This window comes from Lepisosteus oculatus, chromosome 1 (genome assembly GCF_040954835.1).
Source record: "Lepisosteus oculatus isolate fLepOcu1 chromosome 1, fLepOcu1.hap2, whole genome shotgun sequence".
Lineage (NCBI taxonomy): Eukaryota > Metazoa > Chordata > Actinopteri > Semionotiformes > Lepisosteidae > Lepisosteus > Lepisosteus oculatus.
This window is the reverse complement of record NC_090696.1, coordinates 75,088,104-75,107,908: the sequence shown is the minus strand read 5'-3', so window position 1 is coordinate 75,107,908 and position 19,805 is coordinate 75,088,104. Positions and strand designations below refer to the sequence as shown.

Genomic DNA, 19,805 nt, shown 5'->3' with positions numbered 1-19,805 from the left:
CCATACACATGGGTATGATCTGGCATCTTTGTGCAAATGCATCCTTATAAAGATTAATTAATTTACAGGTTTTCAAAATAAATTACGCTGAGCTAACCAACCATTGATAAAAATACGCAATTCAAAGTATTTCAAAGATCGGCAGCCCAAAGTGAGCTTCGGAAGTTACAAGGAGCAAACAATTTCTAAGTCATGTTACACCAGTAAAGAGACAGGGTGTCTCATTAAATTCCAATCAGAACGGCTCTGAATGAAGCACTCATGTGAGACTACATCCAGCAGTGGATAGGAGAAAGGCGCAAAGCTTAATGAAACTAAGAGAAACCAGATGTGTTCTGTTTACGTTTAAACAAGCAGAAGCAGGGGCTTTTAACGCCTCTAGTTCAGTGCACTCCAAGAAGAGAGAATAGTTGTTCGCTCTTCTGAGTTGCCAACAAGCACAGTTCTTGTGAAGATGAACTGAAAAGGAAGGAGGACAAAAGTACTGTATATGCTGGCATAGCAGCTGGAGACAGAAAGGTGGCAGGTCCCGTGCCCACTACACCGTCCCAGCTCAGGTGCCCGCTGTCACCTGACCAGTAAAGCCTCCGTGACTGGTTGGGTGACAGTGTTAAACAAGAAGGGTGGTCACCCTAGGGACTCTTCACAATCTGCTGTCTCGCGCGGGGAGCAGAGTGTCAGCAGAGCCCGGCAATGGCAGGAGAAGAGCTCTGCTTAGAGCTTGGATAGAACCCCTGTGTTTTTGTTTCTCTTTGGGTTTTCAGCGTGGAAAGTAAAAAGTTCAACTGTCCCCGTATGGCGGCATCTGTTTCTCCGTTTTCCTAAAGAGCCTGTGTCACAGTGACACCTCACCTGCAAACCTTGCCGCACCGATGAAGAGGATGGTGAAGTTTTGGCTTTATCCTGAAAGAAAGAGGGTGGAGGAGGTCATATCCTGCTGTCACTCGGGTCCAGTATCGCAAATCTTTAGCCAGAACCTTAACATCGCAAATTGTTATTGTTATATCAACTTAGTTACTGTGAAAACCTTCTGCACTGCTGAAGAGCTGCTGCACCTCTGAAGCTCAGCTGTGCCTTTTGAGGTGGAAGTTAAGATTCACGGCTCCTCACTGCACATGTGCCAAAGTAAGACTTTGAATTAAAACTAACACAAAGCGCTTCCTTGCAGGAGACAAAACAGAGGCCAGCCTTAGAAGACCTAGCCTTGAGGTCTTACAGAAGATGGCATTGTGATCTTCATGTACCTAATGCTATTTGTTGTGTGGTAGCTATGATCAGAATGCCGTCTTACAACTGATGAAGATGGTTTTGATGTTTTCATTCATCTGGGTCATAAACTTTGGAATGGAAATGAACAGCAAACAATACAAAACAATAATTCTTCTGTGAACCCAAGCACCATAAGGATGACATCATACTTTTGGAATGTGTATCACAAGAACTGTCTATCCTTGCTGCAATGCAAATATTCTGGTTCCATTTTAACAGCTCTCACTATGCCAACACCACAGTGTATTTACATAATGACTGGCTCTCACCCTACACACTCCTGAATTAGTTTACACAGCATTCCCTGTGCTAGAATCATTGGAAACTGTATGAAACAGAAACAGCCCAATAAATCCACACTGTGCACGTGTTGCTGAATCACAGGAAAGTAGAGTCAGACTTTTAAAAAAGCCCTGGCAGTTCTCAATGCAAAAGAAGGCAAACAGCACATTCAACAAGTGGAAATTTCAACCCAAGAACGACTGATATCTGGCGACTCTGAAGATTTGAGACTAAACCTTTCTTAAAGCACTCAGTCATATAATTTCATTGATCATAAAAGTGATCCCCAATGATGAGCTAAACACTGTAAGCAAAAAAGCCAGAGGATAAACATACCTAAATATTAAATGTATAATCCAGAATCGAAAGCATACAAGAAGTCCACAAGATTGACTCAATACTTCATGAATGACCCATTGGCAAATGCCCAAAATAACATATCCTGCAGCTTGAGCTTCATTTCTCTGCTCATTATGCTCTAGTTCCTCAGGAACATGCTGTATTCTCCTATTCCCTACCCTGCTTCCTCCGAGAGATGCCCCAGTACACAATATATGTATAAACTGCATTACGAGTGGCGGGGCCATTGTCTGAGAAGACAGCTTTCTTAGAGTAATTCTCAAGGGCCTTGACTGGTAATAGCTTGTTGAATCACGGTTGAGTGTCACACAGTGAGATCACGGTCAATGCGTTGTGAAGCATCTACAGTATACAGGTGTCGTAAAGCTACGCAAAGATGAACAGTATAGTATAAGAGTAGTAAAAACGGAAACATCGAAAAAATGGTGTCAAGTTTTCATGAGGTAGGTGCAGGAGCTAGGAGATTATCACCCTTACTAATGCCGTTGAGGTAGATATTTTTGCAGTTTTCTTGGCAGTGCAGTACAGAGCTTAAGTATGTCCATTGCTACAGGGTGGATCAGAGAAAGCCTGGATCGCTGTGCCTTCTGTTGGCACTCAGAATACAGGAGGGCAGAGTCCCTGAGTCACAGTGCCAGTGGAGACTCCCTGTTGACTCCCCCTGAGGTTTGGAGACCACATGATCCACACAGCCACAAACATCTAGGCATTCCCAAAGCATGTGAAAGCAAGTGGCCCGTGACAGAGGTGGATCAGATGGAAAATAGTCTTCGTGTGCCTCTGAGTTACAAGGTTTCTTGTTGCAAGCGCTGGGAAGTCCAGCCCCTGAAAATAAAATGTGTTGCACCCAGGCTGTTTGCTAACCTTTTCTTTACTGCTTTATTAACCTATCTTATGAAACATTTCAAATTATTAATATTCGGACACACCTTCATTAAAGCAATTAGTGAACTACAATGCTTTAGTGACAGCTGTGCAATTAAAACATTTTTCCTTTCTCAGTCTCTGTCAAATTAGGATAGCCAAATTAACATCCCACAAATTATTGGCTTGTGCTTATGATTATGGACATATTAAATCACAGGTGTCTCTTGTCTTCACTCTTGCTTTATACTGTTTAATAAGCTTTCTTGCATAATCAGTAACTGTATGAGTACTTTTTAAATATTTATATTTTTCCTAAAGTGTCAGTTTCTACCAGGAAGGATTTGACTTTTTCATGATTAATGGAATCTGTGCAGTGGAGCAGCTCATTTAAAGTCTATTGATAATAATTTTCTATTATTTGGCTTTTGATATGAGACCTTCAACAGTTCCAGGGCAGCGATAATATCCTTCAGATATTATGCAGCTAAATGAAGGAAGCATGACAGATAGCAGATGAACAATGCATCTCTGTCAATACAGATTCCTAAAGCAGCTGTCTAGGAATGCTTTCTCTAACGGACTTTGAGGACTAGCAGTAAATTAAAAGTGAATTCTAGATAATGTCCAGATTTGCACTCTCTCTTTCAGCTCTATGCTACCTAAGTATTGAAGAACTGGGTGTTTTCCAATCCAAAGATGACTAGCTTAATGAAAACAGAGACAGATGATTAAATGAAGGTACGTTTCTTAAAAAATACTGACAAAAAAAAGTCTGACAATTGACTGCAACACTCTCATGACAGCAAGAAGCACAATATAAATGGATTACAGTGTGAGGCGAAAACACGTCAATGTTTTAGACACATTTCCTAGTTAAAGAGAAGATAACAATGTGCGGGAGAGAGGACCAAAGATATATATATATATTGGAATTGTAGGAATCTGGAGTCTACTAATTCCCAGGACACAGATGATATCCTTCAGATTTGGCAGAGTCTTTTGCTTTCTTCCTTTTATTCCTATTCAAATTATATTTAAAATATGTTCCCCTTGATAGCAGGCAAATTTAATATTTGGACAAATACTGGCTTTTCTAAGATTTTCTTGGAAAACATTTCTACTGCGCGGCAATTTTTGAAAATTGAATTCTTATGTAGCAATTCTGACAGGAATGAAGAATTAAGCTATATCTTCCAAAAAATCATACTTAAGAGTTTACAAATAAGAGTTTTGATCCTGAAGCTGACAATGTGATCCTGTGTTTGGATGCAAACAGTGTTTAATAATGCACAGTTAATTTTACTAAGTACAGGCCTGGACATACTGTAACAGCAGTTTTAACTATCTGCCCATGGTTTTAAGAGTGTTAAAAAGATTCTCACCTGGCTATCAACATTTGTTGTGAGTTTCCAAAAAGCACTGTTTCTCAGATTTAGATCTTTGGAAAGGCTCCATGCAGTGTAGGCACAATAACACAGCACTTTTTATAAGAGGGCAATGTTGCCCAAATAATTGCATCACAAAAATGCTGTTATATCAGTTAATTTGTGTATTGGTACCTTATATTTCTCAAAGCAAATGTAGTAAGGTTGGAGTTACAGTAATATTCAAAGATCCAATATGGAAATCAAGTACACTTATTGACTTATTGATTGAGTTAATTACATCATTAACTGTAAATACACTAGATTCAATTTTGTTTGGTATTTTTCACCTTACTGTACATCAGAGGGAATATGCTCATCAAAATATACCCACATATTTTAACTTAAAACAACCATATTGCTGTGTGGGGTTTCCTTGTTTGCAAAAGCTGAGAAATTGGATATCTGGAGACAGTATTTAACATGTACTGTCCTGAGCATCTCAATACTTTGTTTACTCTGTCACTTCTTTAACCTGCCCCCTGTTCTACATTTTATAGCAATTTTGACTCTCAGTTCATCTTAAATGCCTCATTTGTTTATGTATTTGTTTATAACACCATGTGCATGCCATTCCTGTAAATTCATACACTGCAAATGAGACACCCTTGTTCAATTGAATGTTTTGTTCTCACTGCTCCCTAATTCTCTTAAAAAATCCCAGCAATTGTAGATGTGAGTTTAAAGCAGATGGGAGCTGTTTGCCTGATTTTCAGTTGGCATTTAATGCAAAGTCAAAAGATGATGGTGCTGACTTAAGAAAAAAAAGCATTGCTGCCTTTTTTTACATCAAACCTCCCTAGCACTAATTATCTGAAATAAAATACAAAAATGAACTAACCTACTGAGACTTTCAGAAGGCCACGTTTCAATCAACATAGGCCATTATCCAAGTTTTAAAAGCAAAACTTTTGCTTATATTCAGTATTTGTACTGAACAAATGTAATTCAGGGAGAGCAATCAACACCTGTTCCAGAGTCCTTAAAGCTTTGAACACACACTGGATAAAACAAAGCCTTAATTTGTTACCAGTGATGGAATCATTTTGCATGATTGCAAACATGCAGGCAAAAATGTATCTTTTGTACAAATTCAATTTCTAACAATTGAAGACTACTGTAAAATTCCTGATAACCACTTCTTTAAGGTATATGATTGCTATCTCCCAATGAAAATGCTTTAACCAGCAACCCACAAATACTGAATACTGCCCTGTGGTGTTAGGTGCCTGAAATGTCCACACATATTTTAGAATCGTATCCTTACTTGGGTGTTTACAAGGCAGTAACATTTTAGTTTAGATAAATATTTGTGTCCTTGTACGATTTGAAAGCCTCTCAGCAGAGCAGCTAAGGCAGGAATAATGACAAGGAAAATTAATATTTGTGCATGCCTAGAATTATATGATTTGAGTAATAGCTTGCAGAATAAAAGACTTTTTGGAAGCGTGCCTTGAGGACAGATGAGATATAACTCAGCTTTCAGTTGCTCTGTGGGAAGGTCTGGATTCATTGGTGCATGACAGAGGTCATGAATCATTGCAGCGAAAATATGAAGTTATATGGTTGTTGTACAACTATTACTGAGATGGAAAAAACACTTTATTGAGATGTTTATGGATCCATAATGGGACCGAGTATTACATTTTAAAAGTGTAAAAATTCCTCTTGAATCATCCATTATATCCAGTGCCTCCAAGCATTCCTCCGAAGTGGTAACAGTACATTGGAATAAAACATCCATTTATTGACTTAGTGACTCATCTAATATCAGCAATACTCTGCTCTAATTTCCTGAAATGATTGCCCATCGAAGTCTGCACTGCTACAGTTAAAGGGAAAAAAAACTTTAATAAGCATGCTGCTGAGGGGATCACTCTCAGACTATGAGGAGCTGTAAAGGTGCTAATTAGTTTTACAATGGGCAGCATCTGCTTCATATCTTTTCAAGTTATTCTCCAGTTGTGGCAGTTACTGTCTGCTGCTTCACAATTGAATTCGGAACAGTGCGTATCCATTATGACAACAGGAACATACTGTAGATGGGATGCTCATTAGTAATGCTTTATCCCCATTAAAACAAAGTGGGTTTGCGGCACCACAGTTTGTGACAGAAACTCAAGGACGGATCCTGTTTATCACATTTTAAACAGCATGGTCAATACAAGCCTTGCTGGATGGCAGTGAAGATATTATAGCGCATATCCCCTTGTTTGATGAAAGGAATAAAACAAAAGAGCCCAGCGCCCAGCCATATTTACTGTATCTTAAAGAGACAATCTGGACGAATTAACCGTACGTTTGTAAACGATAAGAATAATTGACCACCCTGAGTTCAGAGACAATATGAAAGAGAAAAAATAAAGTACAATCGCTCTGTCTTTAAACTGATTGTGAATAGCAGTGGAAAGTCAAGCAACATAAGATGGAAGGTCAGGTTAATGAAGAGAACAGCACCTTTTAAACCAAAATATGCAAAGAGATGAGCCAGTAATGGTAGAAAAGGACACTCCATTGAAGCAGGCAGCAATGGACAACACCAAAGGTTACGAATGCAAAGAGGCAAGCACGTATTTGCTTTGTTGTTCCGATTGTTTGGTTGCTAAGCCCTTAATAATCGAAGAATTCCATCTATTCGTTTCTTAACGCATCCTGTGGAGTTAACTCTAACGACATGACTGAGGTGGCGGTTCTGGGACTCCCAAGCCCTCTGTGTAGGGACAGATGGACAGACTGGTCCCCAGGTGAATTGACCAATGCCTTTTTAAGATTTTAAACACCTGAAAGAATGCGAAAGTTTGGAAAAGGCTACCTAGCCATGCTGTTGAAGGTGTTAACCCTGTTTTTGTTTTTTCAAGAAAGGGCTAAATGAGATCCTTGGATGGATTAACCACTAGCAGCTAGCACTGGCCACAATTAACGTCTGATTTCTGAGACCGATACTGTCGGCCATTGTCATCCTGAAAACTACTTGTATTATTCGTGTTAGCTGCAAAGATCCTTGTTGTTTTCCCAACCTTTTGTTGTATTGGATAAGTGGAAATTTGCTATGTGATTCCATTTTATACAGTAGACAGCAGTAATGGTAAAAAATAACTATGCAGAATACTTTGTGTGTGCTGTAAAAATAAAAAAGTGCACAGTGTTAATATCACTTTTTATTAATAGTATTAGATTTACTTGTATAATATGGCATGCATATGCTAGTATATAACAGCAGTATTTTCCTTCTGCAGTTAAATAAAATTATAAATTAAAAACAGGGTGCTATAAAATACGTTACATACCTAACCCCCCAACCCTGTATTGGATAAAGTGGTTGGAAAATGGATGGATTGATAGAGTGAAATACAGTTTTACCTTGTTTGGTCTGAAGCACTCACTGAAATATTTAAAGGTCCACATCTTAATTTTGCTTTGTTGTATAGTCCCTCTGTGAAAGGAAACCGCTCTGAGAGGCATTAAAAAACTAGTACTATATCTACTGGAAAGAATTCAATTACTGTGTGTGTTGTATTATTTGACCCTAGAGACCTAAATTGCAAATTAGGTAACGCGTAAGACCAAAATGCTGATCTCATCACAGGCCCTAGTGGGTGTGCATCCACAAAGTAATGAAAAATGAAACAATCTTCTCTGCACAATTTTCGGGATCTTCGAGAAAACAACTGGTCTCTCTTATCAATCTCTGTCTTGTGAAAACTAAAAGTAACCTACAGTTACAGGCAGTTTTAAAAGGAATGAATGGGGCTAAAACCTGATATTTCAAAACGTTTTTTTAAACGTTATTGAACGTGAACTACTGGAATGTATTACGTTTGTCTTTAAACAAAAACTGGTGCCCATGCACTTTCCTGATTACAACAAAACAGATCATTCTTTCATTCCCTGCCTCTAACTGTTTTTGTTTGATATTAAATTAAAAAAAATTGAAGAATTAAATATTTCCTGAAAGACACCAAATTGGATTTCAATGAATATATATTTCCACTCCGTTCTGGTCCCTTCTATAAAACCATACCCATATGCAGCTATTCTGAATTAATCTAATACAGTAATTCTGCATTTATCAATCCATAGCCATTCTGGAATAGCTTCGATTCTCAAGCATTTCATTTGGACCGTTTTTATTTCTGCAAATATCCTTTATTTCATTCTGTTGATGTATGATTTTGCACATCTGGTGTTGCGTTGCACATTACCTGTTACCTGTTGTTGTTTTGCACACTGCCTGTTGTCTCTATCTTTCTTTTCTTTTATAATTGTATTGTTTTTTTTTGTACCGCTTGCTTCCTAAGAGCTAGCTAAATAGCATTTCGTTATACCATATACCTGTGTATGAGTATAATGACAATAAACTTGAACTTGAAACTCGAAATTGAAATAGTCATGCATTCAATAATACGGCTGCATTTTAAACGGCATTATTTTAATGGGTTGAAGGGGACGTGCAATTAATAAAGGCGCTGTGTGCATGCACAGCCGAATAGAGATTCACAGCACGGTTTTTTCTAAGGGGGATGCCAGGTTTTTTTTTCTGTTCGCTGCCTTGTCCGGATGTCCCTAATGACAGCTGCAGCACCGCCCCACAGTGGACACGCCGGAGTGCTGCACGTTTTCACGGGCTGCCCGAGCAGACCCTGCCGAAAAGTCCCGCATAGCACAAGAAGGAGGTTTTAAAACGTAAATGAAAGTTGTTGTCTTTTTTCTTATAAGATCACCCCACCTTTCCCCTGGGCAATTGCACCCTACGACTTGCAGGTTTCCCTAAACGAGTCTAAACGGTCATTCTCTTCTTCAATATCAGTCCATGCCTCAATGCGTGCTTTGCACTGGGGGAACGTCCCATTTAATACCCTCATTGAAATGCACATGTCCGTCTATTTTTATTATATATATATATTATTGCTTTACGTTATTGTTACGGGCGCTATTGGTTTCTGGGACTTGTAGTGCTTTCTCTGGTGCAGCTCACTTTGAATCACTTCCTGACTAAGCCCTGCCAAAGCGGGAAAGTACTTCAGAAGTTACTTTTCCAAGTCCTGCAAGACAAGAGGCTATTTTAAGAGGTTGGAGGTGCGTTTATTTCGGCCAGAAAATTGAGTTATGGAGCAAGACCGCTGCAACGCAGCTCCCGTGCAGAATGGGTAATGTTTGATTTCGGTTTATCGTGAGCTGATTTGAGACGTGAAAAAGCGTTTGTTTTCCTGTTTTGTGACATTTTAAAACAATCGCCTTTTATACCCAGCGAACGCTGTTTTTTTAAAACAAAACTGCCTGTTGCGATGTTCATTTTTAAAGCGGGTTTTCTTTTAAAAAAAAAACATTAAAAGGTTTTTGAATGTGTTTGCATTTAGAAATCCTTCAGATCTGCCCGTTGTAGGATCAGCGCTCAGCACAAAGCGATGTGTAAATCTACAATCGCAAAAACGCAGGTATCCTCGACTGCTGAGATGAAACGAAAGGAAGTTTATATAGCGAGCAGGACTAGGGGATTGTTAAATAACTAATCCCTGTTGCAGATGCGTGAAGAAACCGGTCATGGTCACTAGGAATATTGGCTGGAGGATCAAACCAACATTTTATTTGTTCGTTCATTAATTATTTTAATTAATTTTTATCCCCCGTTGTATGCAGAACGACACCTAAGGGTTCTCCGTAGTAAACCCTATCCTTCTTTATCTACAAGCGGACGGGGTTGTCAATGTCCGGACCTGAATGGAATTAAATAGGGAAATAATTTAGTTTCAGAAATTCAGTTCTTCACAATGACAACGTGCTCTGAGATTTCCAAAAGTAGCTAATGCAGTAGCTGACAGGGTGGGATTTTATACGTCTTTTAAGTGAATTCTACATCTTAGTTGTGCTAGGGATATTTTTTGCTTCAAGATTTAAAGTCAAAATACTGCTTCGACCTCTGCGCATCGACGCTGCAGGTTAAGTGTGCTTGGACTGTGATTCTTAAGGAATCTGTGCTTACTGGAAATTATTGAAGTGTGGGGGGAAAAGGTTTGTTGCCTTCAGCGCAATTTCTGCATGGACTGCTTAGAATTTAAGGTCAATAAGAAAAGAAATACTTAGCACCTTGAAAGACTATCAGTCCGCAGAGGAGTGAAAAGCCTACAGTCAAACAGGGGCTGTCTAGTTTCATGCTCTGCAAACAGGTTGTAAGGGGAAAAAGGCAACATAATCTGTCCACTTATCCCGGACAGGACGGCCCTTTTCTGGATGGGGACGGTTCAGAGATGGCAGTCTACCTAATCAGCATATTCTTGGGAGGTGAGAGGGAAGCAAGACCACCTGGTTTAATGCCAACTGAACTCCACAAAGAAAGTCCAAAATCAGATTCAGCGCCAGGATTCTGGAGCTGTGAGGTAGCAGTATTAACCAGCATGCCAGTGTCTGCATTGCGTTGGAAATTTGTTTGATTTGTATTTCAAAACAAATTAACGAAAATAATTGAGGTGGTAGGCTTGATTAATTAGCATTGCTTTTAAATTGGGGGAGCAAATAGATTTATTTACAACCCGGGCAGACGTAATGAGGAAGCGAAATAATGAGCTTGAGGATTTTTCGTATTAAAAACGAGTGAACAGCAGTGTCCAAAAAGTGAGCGCTGAGTTTGTTTGCAGGTTCTTTGTTTTTGTAACTGAGAGGGGCTTTGCTCAGGACCCTCCAGGAGGGAGTTAATTGTTTTGTGTGAGACCGTCCCCTGTGAGAGCTGTTCCATCAGCTTGTTTCTCTGCTATGCTGCCCCTGCTGTGTAGCAGAGCAGGCCAGAGGTTAATCGGGGAAGTAATGCAGAAGGAGATGCTGCAGTTCCAAGAGGACATGAGGAAGCCTCTATAAGACTAGGAGCATGCTAGCCAAATACTTGATGTTACGCAACATACCTGCCTGGTGTGCCTGTGAAGGACTTGTACTCATACCAGTCATACTTGGCCAGTGGCCATTGGTGGTTTCTGCCTGTCAGCTGCCCAGTACTGCTTTTCACCCCCTTGAAGAGATTTCATTAGGTGGTGCAGTGGTGCTGGGGCAGCTATCAGTTTGAACCACTTGGTAAACTGATTTTCCTCTCTAGAGCCTTGCCTGTGTTCTCTGTCAAGACCATAACCTGGACTGGGTGACTGGCAATTTTAAGTGACTGACACACACACACACACGACTGCATGTCTTTGAACTGTGGGGGAAAACCAACCCTGGACTCCACTTCAGATGGAATCGAACACAGGTGCTGAGCGAACCACAAAACCACCATACTGTCTAACAAAATAAATTACTTGACCAAGTATAAGCCTGACTTTTAAATGTACTGGCCTATCTCTCTGTAACCACTGTATGGGCCATCCCATACCAAAACATGAAGCATTATAAAGTAGAAAGATAACAGTTTTGTGAAAGGTACTAGGCTTAGATTGCTCCCAAATAAAAAGTGCCCAGCTGTTTGAATGGTTGCATATATGATTCACTCTGGATAAAAGTGACAGCAAAATTAATTAGCAATAATAACAGAGCATTCAGGCTCCCGTTGAGTGCAGTTGTGGTTTTGGGATATAAAATGGTCTGTAGTCTGTGCCAGGTACACAAGAGTGAGGCTGTGCAAGCCCTGTCATGCTAACCTTTTAAAATGTGTGCAGTATTTCAGCTATATAAAACAGAAGATGTATGCAGGGAGCATACAGGGAAAGAGAGCTGTAGCTGGATGATTCACAGTCGTCAGATGATTGTGAAAGAAGGGAAGGCGGGAGACTGTGTACTCACTAGCCAGTCACTGAGAATGTCAGAAGTTGCATGATCATTCTGCCAATAAACATGTTGGTGCGAGGTGAAGGGACGGTAGGACGCCTGGGACCCAAGGCTGAAGGGACAGTAGGGCACCTGTGACACGTGACCCAAGGTAGAGGGACGGTAGGACGCCTGGGACCCAAGGCTGAAGGGACAGTAGGGCACCTGTGACACGTGACCCAAGGCTGAAGGGACAGTAGGACGCCTGGGACCCAAGGCTGAAGGGACAGTAGGGCACCTGTGACACGTGACCCAAGGTTGAAGGGACGGTAGGACGCCTGGGACCCAAGGCTGAAGGGACAGTAGGGCACCTGTGACACGTGACCCAAGGCTGAAGGGACGGTAGGACGCCTGGGACCCAAGGCTGAAGGGACGGTAGGACGCCTGGGACCCAAGGCTGAAGGGACAGTAGGGCACCTGTGACACGTGACCCAAGGTTGAAGGGACGGTAGGACGCCTGGGACCCAAGGCTGAAGGGACAGTAGGACACCTGTGACACGTGACCCAAGGCTGAAGGGACGGTAGGACGCCTGGGACCCAAGGCTGAAGGGACAGTAGGGCACCTGTGACACGTGACCCAGAGCTGAAGGGACGGTAGGATGCCTGGGACCCAAGGCTGAAGGGACAGTAGGGCACCTGTGACACGTGACCCAGAGCTGAAGGGACAGTAGGACGCCTGGAACCCAAGGCTGAAGGGACGGTAGGACGCCTGGAACCCAAGGCTGAAGGGACGGACGTTCGGCTTATTTGTCATGTGCACAAGTGTAATGAAATGGTCACCAGCTTTTCTGTAAGAAAAAAACTGAATGGCACTTTGAACTTGGGGGAGAGCCATGAAGCTGTGAGGATTGAGGTGGGTTTACCTCACAGTCTTTTTAAGTAGCTCATTATTTTTATATAACACAATTAAATAAGTAATAAACACTTATTATACTGTTACAATGAAGTAATACTATAATTTGTGATACTAAGCAATAATAAATTTGAACATATCACTGTTGGAAATATATATTCTCTCACAGTTATTTAAAATATATTTATCCAGTGGGGAAAATCCCACTAAGATGAAGCTGGAATTAAGTTTAAAAATGTCTTGTCTCTCTTACCACATTGTGTTTAGTGCTTTGTGTACAAGTGATATAGAATGCTCTGTATTATCTTAGTAGTTATTTTGAATAAAGAAAGACTGTTTTTAAGCAAGCCATTGGTAAATTCCGAACTAAAATTCATTCCAAGTAAAGATTTCATCTTAATAATAACAAGCACCATGATGTCGAAAGAGAAAATGTTCAAAGAGTCTTCGCTACTGCTTTTTGCGCTTGTATTTCAATTGAGGGGACTGAACTGCTGGATGAAAGATTTCTCCTGCAAGCCCGTTTTTCTTTTTAGGTTCCAAGATAGACGGATACTTAACAGATCAGCTTTCTCATTCCAATTCATTTACAGGCAGGTGGTCCTGCTTTTAAATTTCATGTTCTGGACTCTGTTCACACAGCAAGGAGCTCCATAGGATATTATCTATTACATGCCTAGTTGGTGCCATTACTGTTACGCTGGTGATTAAGCACAGTGCTCCATAAGCACTCTGGAGCAGCGAGTTTAGTGCAGAATAGTAATAATGGAGTAATTGCTGATGTGGGCCCTAAAAATCCAGACGCTGCTGTTTGATATGATTATGAGTGTTAGAAGCCGACCAGTGCATAATGGGATTTTTCCCTTGCAATCATGGGGTAGCAGCTGACAAGTCGGGCAGCTACGTTTTAATCTGATTATCGGCTCGGGATTTTTCCTGTTTTGGGCGAGGGGCGACGCTCAGGATAAAGGGCTTCCCTCTTAGATGGAGGACCGTCGGTTGTTGTTAATGAGGGGGCATCGGTGTTAAACAGTTACCCACCGATGTGTCTGTGCTTTTCCGTGCTCTGTAGGTCTGAGGCTGCAGCCCCCTGCACGAAAAGAGACGACTACCTGGAGTGGCCTGAATATTTCATGGCTGTTGCATTCCTGTCAGCTCAAAGAAGCAAGGATCCAAGCTCTCAGGTAGGGCTGAGGCCAGGGGGCTTAAGGCTGATCAATATCGACTCCCTTCTTCCTTACCACCCTGTGTGCTGCCTGCTGGCTGGGTTTTTAATGTGAACTGAACCATTAAATATTAACCAACCTGACACACTCGAATCAAGTCTTTCAATCTGGTAGCTGGCTCTTTTGGAAGCGAAACCAATAAATCATCAGCTGGCTTTTTAGGCTTGGCTGGCAAGTTGAGATGTGGGGATTAATGAGCAGTGTAGTGAGTAAGCATGTCTAGGAGTCAGTTTTCATTTACTGCGGCACCCTGTCGGATTTAGTTTTTAATTTCATGTTTGAATTTGGGATGTTACCGTGTAGAGCAGATGGGTTTTCGAGAAAAAACGAATTTACAAAGGAGAGAAGAGCAGTTCAGACTTTTGAAGTAGTAGGAGTTTGGGGATGTAACAAATGCTGTCACTGAACTGATTGTGAGGAATATTTTTTTTTGCTGCTCAGAGAAATCAAACGGGTTCCGTGATGCGGTTTGGTTAGTAGAAAGCCCCAGGCTGGAAAAGACAAAAAAATTCGGTCAATTTAGAGCCAGGTTTCTCTTAAACCAGATTTTTACTGAGATTCCTGGAAGGGGCAGATGACAAAAAAGAAAGCACACATCCATCTGTGGCTGGGAACTTTTTATATTAAAACCATCTTCGCCTATGCAGAAGCATACATATTAAATATTGCTTAGCCAAAATAAAAAACTTAAGGAAGCTGTCATGCTTTCATGCTCTTTTTTTAGTTGTTTTTTTCACACGTTAGTGTCTAGAATGCCTATTTTTGCACATTTGTCTTCTGTAAAATTATACCCCTCGTATTGCAGATGGGAGGGAGGCTGGTATTGCTTATTTACGAGAAGCCTAAACCCGAGAGAGAGGGAGAAAACTCAGTGTGAGAGTCTCGCAGCAGGGTGTCTGTGGCTCCTGTAATCCATTCTGGTTTCAGCATGTCTTTCTCTCAGGCAGTGGGGTACAGAGCACCTGCTATGGGGAGTTAGGGGACTTGCAGTGCCTGCCAACTGCCAGAAAACTTAAAGTCTTTTAAAAGGAGAGAATTGAAAAAAGGGTTAATGACTCATGTGTGGTGGAAGATCTCTACGTTATCTGGATCTTAGGAAAGCAGGGTGGCGAAAAAAGGAGTTTGAGTCAGCTTGATCAAAACTAGCAAGGATAAAAAGGGCTCCTTTCTTTTTTTATGAAGAAAGGAAATTGGTATCTGTTTCATGTTGCTGTGAAGCTTGATTGTTTATGCAGCACAGTGGGAGTCCAAGGCAGGTTTTTATTCACTACAACGTTACTACAACAATGTATCTGACGACCTTGAGGAAGAAATTTGCCCCCAGAAGACAAGAAAACGAAATGCAGGTTATTATTCATAAAAGAGCGAGGCATACTCTTTTCTGTATCTATGGTTTTATGGAAAAGTTTGATTAAAAATGACTTTTTTATGCTGGAGTGAGTCACACTTGCCTTCAAATGTGTAGCATATTCCCTTCTGAAATTGAAGATCAAAAGCTACATTAAGTCTGAAGTACTCTTTGCTGAATATTGAGCACGGGAAGAGCATCAACAAAAGCAGATTAGTAATTTATCCTGACCTTGACTTACAAATGCCAATTTACAGTCATGTCAGGTGTTGTAGTATTTATGTGGAGAATCTGAGTAATCATTTAATTAAACATGTATTTGAGTAATCCTTCAATTAAACATTTTAAACAGTTTTTAATTTAAAACAAACTGTTTTTGTCTTGTAACCGTCTCTTCAAATTATCTTCTATCCTTCAGTCCCCAATAAAACATCAGTAGCCAACGCAGTTTATTTATTGTCAAAATAGTAACCTCCACAAAAGAGGTGTCATAATTTTTGATTTAATAGAAGAAAGCAACATGCTTTGATAAACATCAATCAGACAAAATGTCATTATGTTTTGACATTGAGAGTCATTGTAATTTTATTTTTAGGTTTCTTTTTCCTGAGAACTTTTAAGTGAAATATTTTAAACAGATCAGGGTAGTTTAAAAAATTTTAATATGTATTTTAATACAGAAAATAGACAAAGGATATATACTGCATTGTTAAAGCACTGGTAATTTTAGGTTTATGGCAAGAGACTCTCTTAAAGAATTGCTTTCCCAGTTTTACATAGCATGGAACCTGCTCTTTACTGATGTCCTCTGATGTGATCATTTTTGACTTGCATCAACAAACCAGGCATTGATATATAGCAAGCTTGTAGCTCTGAAGTTAGGTTGAGTTCTTAGATAATCCACTGTATTGACATGACACCATATTGACATCACTTATTTTTAACAGGAGTTTTGAGATTGGTTTTCAGTCTCGTCCTGTCCAGTATAATATCAAGTCATTTTAGAGTTTGAGAAAAGTATGATTTGATGAGGCCGATGCCATGTGCTATGGTGGCTTACAGTTTGGCTGAAGTATCAGCTAAATCCTGTCATATTTCGGTTAAACAGTTCCACTTTATTTGAGGGGTAATAACCCTGTTGTTAATATATTTCTAATACATTTTAGATGGAACAAACTACTGATCAGTTGCGTTTGTAACAAAACCCTAACCTTTACCGCAGCCTGAGCCATTTCCTTAAAATGCAACTATTTTCAGATGGTACCTAATAAAAGGTAGAGGCTAAATAGCTTTTGCAAGTTACTGGTGCTACACATTACATTATTACAAAGCTCTGCTCTCTACCGTGTTTGTAAACGTTAGGATTTTTGTATGCCTGCCTTTAAAAAGATGAATCATTCCACAAGGCTTTACCACTAAAAATAAATTTGTAAATATGCTCAATTGCTTACTGCGCGCTGTGGTAAATGGCATGTGATGTAAAATAAATATAATTTGTGACCAAATCATGAGGCAGATTTGATAAAATGTGCAATGGTGTATTCAGATCGTTAACGATAATTTGCCATTAGCGTTGAGCAACTGCGAACTGAAACTCTGTGGAACTCCAGCAGCTTTTATCGTATAATTAGCATATTTTTATCACATTCCTTCCATTCTAAATGATGCCTATCATTGTCAAACATTTTGACAGAGGACCTTCGGGGGGGGGCAGTAATATTCAGAGCATTATTTAAAGGGGATAACTGGTTATTTTCCAGTTCGTGAGGTCTGGACCTGTGATCTTGTCCTGGGAGATTGTCAGTGACCTGTGCTTTCTCTTCTTTTAAGTGAGGTGGTCTGCTTGAGGTAAACATCTGTTTAGCAAATGAACAAGACCGGAAAGACTTGTTTGGTTTTCGGACAAGAGCCCTCGCTGGCCGGGATCATAGAAACTCCATCCCGTCACTCGGTGGTGGGAGATGTGTGGTTTCTCCTGAAGGAGCACCAGACAGACCTCCGTCCCCTTCCCTGGCCGGAGCAATCTCCGACCTCAAGCCCGCCGAACACCAGGGACGCGGGCCGAGGGCACGGCTCAGACTCGCTCTCCGCTGCCCTCGTCCCAGCCTCAGCCGAAAGAAACCGATCCTGCCGGAAGAAGGGGATGAGTTCGGACTGCAAGCACTTCAGAAACCGCACAGAATAAACACCCAGTTTGAGCTGTTCTTGCTGGTCTTGGTGGTTACCCCTTTATATACTGCGTGTGTGGGAGGGTCTTCGTATTTTGCCCAGCGAGTGTAAAAATGAGCAAAGGTAAGGATTATCTGCTTTGTCAGCGCCGGTGGGACGGTCAAGTCACATATCAGTAGGTTGTATATTAGAATTTGTATGCTTGAGAATCTGGTGGTGCGCTTGTTTGTTAGCTGTGGTTAGACTCTGACAGTACACAAGGAGGAGGGGGGAGATGTTTTTGAAAGTTTGCCAGTCTGCTCACCCCCTCCTCCCTCAAGTATCCAGTTCTGCTGTAAGGGTTTTCGCTTATTCTAATTTGTATGTTGCACATAACTGCTCTGTAATCAAGAGTGCTTTCCACTCTCCTTTCTTTTTTCATTTTTCCACCCTCACAGAATCCAGGTCCTGACTGCCTGTGTAATGGGTGTCATTTTTCATGATCAAAAGCATGGCTTTGGATTTGTTGTAATTGTCTCCGACTTCATGCAAGTTTGTTTAGTCAGATAGGACTGAAAATCATGTGATATTGCTGCTAAGAGATCAGAATGTGTGTATGCCCGACAGGAGCCTAAGTCGCATGAGAATTTTGGTGTCACTCATACTTTTAGTGTGAATTTTTTTTTAGTTAAGGTTCTGCTTTGAATATTTTACTTGCTCATTTAAAATAAGCGTGTGGGATACAGTGGGAAACTTTTTTTTTTACTTTAAATTCTACATAGTTCCAACTTTGTTTTTGTGTTTGAAATGAAATGATTTCTGGAATGTTAACTGCAGCCCACCTTCTCAGTTTCTAAGTCCGCCTTCACTGGTGTCCTGTTGCTCTGAAACTAAACTGCCAGATTGCAGACTGCAGGTGCTATGTACTGTTTTGAACTTTAGTAAAAAAAGAAGTAAAATGAATGGTTGAAATGGAAGTGAGGGGATTCCTGGCACAAGTCAGACAGTTTTTGGCAATGAGATCTGCTTTGTTGACTATTGAACCATCACAGCTTGTTTTTTTTTGTCAGAGATGAATTTGGGCAGTTGTGTTCCTGTTGTCTACCCTTCAAAATAGGAACTGAGCTGCCAGCATACAACATTTCCTGTTGAGTGCCTTCTATGCCAAAATATCTTCCATTTTACAAAGCGGGCCATGTTCTTCTGTGTTTAGAGCCAAGCTATTTTGATAAAAGCTGAAGTATTCAGAGAAACGATTACTTCTTACCATGACTGACATGGTGATTTTCCCAGGAGCTCTGTGTTTCTTGGCAAATTTCTGTAGCAAAAGAAAGCAGTTGAACGAACTGTCGTAACTACTTTTTAGAAGCCTCTTTTTTCTTAGTTCACGGAGTGTTCTTAAAAAGCAAACTGGGGCATCCTGAGTGGCTCAATCTGTATAATGGCACTTGCCTGAGCCCGCGCAGATCTCTGTGATCACGGGTTCAAGCCTGGTTCATGTAACTAGCCGACTGTGACTGGGATTCCCCAACTAGAAGAAAAGCTGACCAAAATTTCACAGTGCAGCTTAGGCTTAGACTGTGAACAATTCCGTCTTGCATTCACACAGCCGGGGAAGATTCAGTGGCTGTTTTACTACAGCTATGGGAAAAGTGGGGCGAGACTGAGCCCAGATTGCTTATTCCATCATGCCAAACCTCAGCAGTCCAGCCCTGTGATACTGGGCTTGGCAGCTGCATTTCTGAACCTGTGTCAAGTAGATGTGAATAATAGGTGGCTAAAATTACAGCCTTCATAACATTTGTATTATATTACATATTTGTTTTTTTTTAGCTCCACAGCACAAACCGTTTTATTTTGATTTTGGTCTCCCTGTCCATGACTAAACTGTAGCATAATTGCAGATGCAAATATCGTCTGACTGAAAGCTTCTGTTGTAACCAAGTTTAAACAAAGCGATGAGCAGTATCTTCTTATGACGGGACAGCAGGTCAGGACTTTTTCAACAAGGCAGGCAGTTAAATCCGGGCCGATAAAGATTTCGGCACCAGGAGGAGAAGAGGGAAGTTTTTTGCGTTGTTTTACCATTGGTTCAGACGTACAAGCTTTTTATTCTCAACAAGTAAAAGTTTGTTGCACGAGGTGTATCCATGTGGTGATTTTGTTCCTACGACGCTGTATTTTGCAGTAGTAGAATATACAGGGCTGTCACTAGTTCTGCTGCTCCTTTGTACTTTGACTTG

At 40.7% G+C, this 19,805-nt stretch overlaps 1 protein-coding gene across 2 annotated transcripts in view; it reads left to right on the top strand.

Annotated features, from left to right (window-relative positions):
- Window positions 1-9,179: 9,179 nt before the first annotated feature.
- Window positions 9,180-19,805, top strand: part of dctd (dCMP deaminase) — a 29,456-nt gene continuing 18,830 nt past the window's right edge. The window contains exons 1-2 of one of the 2 annotated variants that reach the window (XM_069192956.1): window positions 9,180-9,349; window positions 13,913-14,024. In XM_069192956.1, the coding sequence (XP_069049057.1) occupies window positions 9,309-9,349; window positions 13,913-14,024 (153 nt within the window). In that variant the 5' untranslated portion in view covers window positions 9,180-9,308. The remainder of the gene's footprint in view (window positions 9,350-13,912; window positions 14,025-19,805) is intronic. The other variant, XM_069192957.1, reaches the window with a different exon arrangement.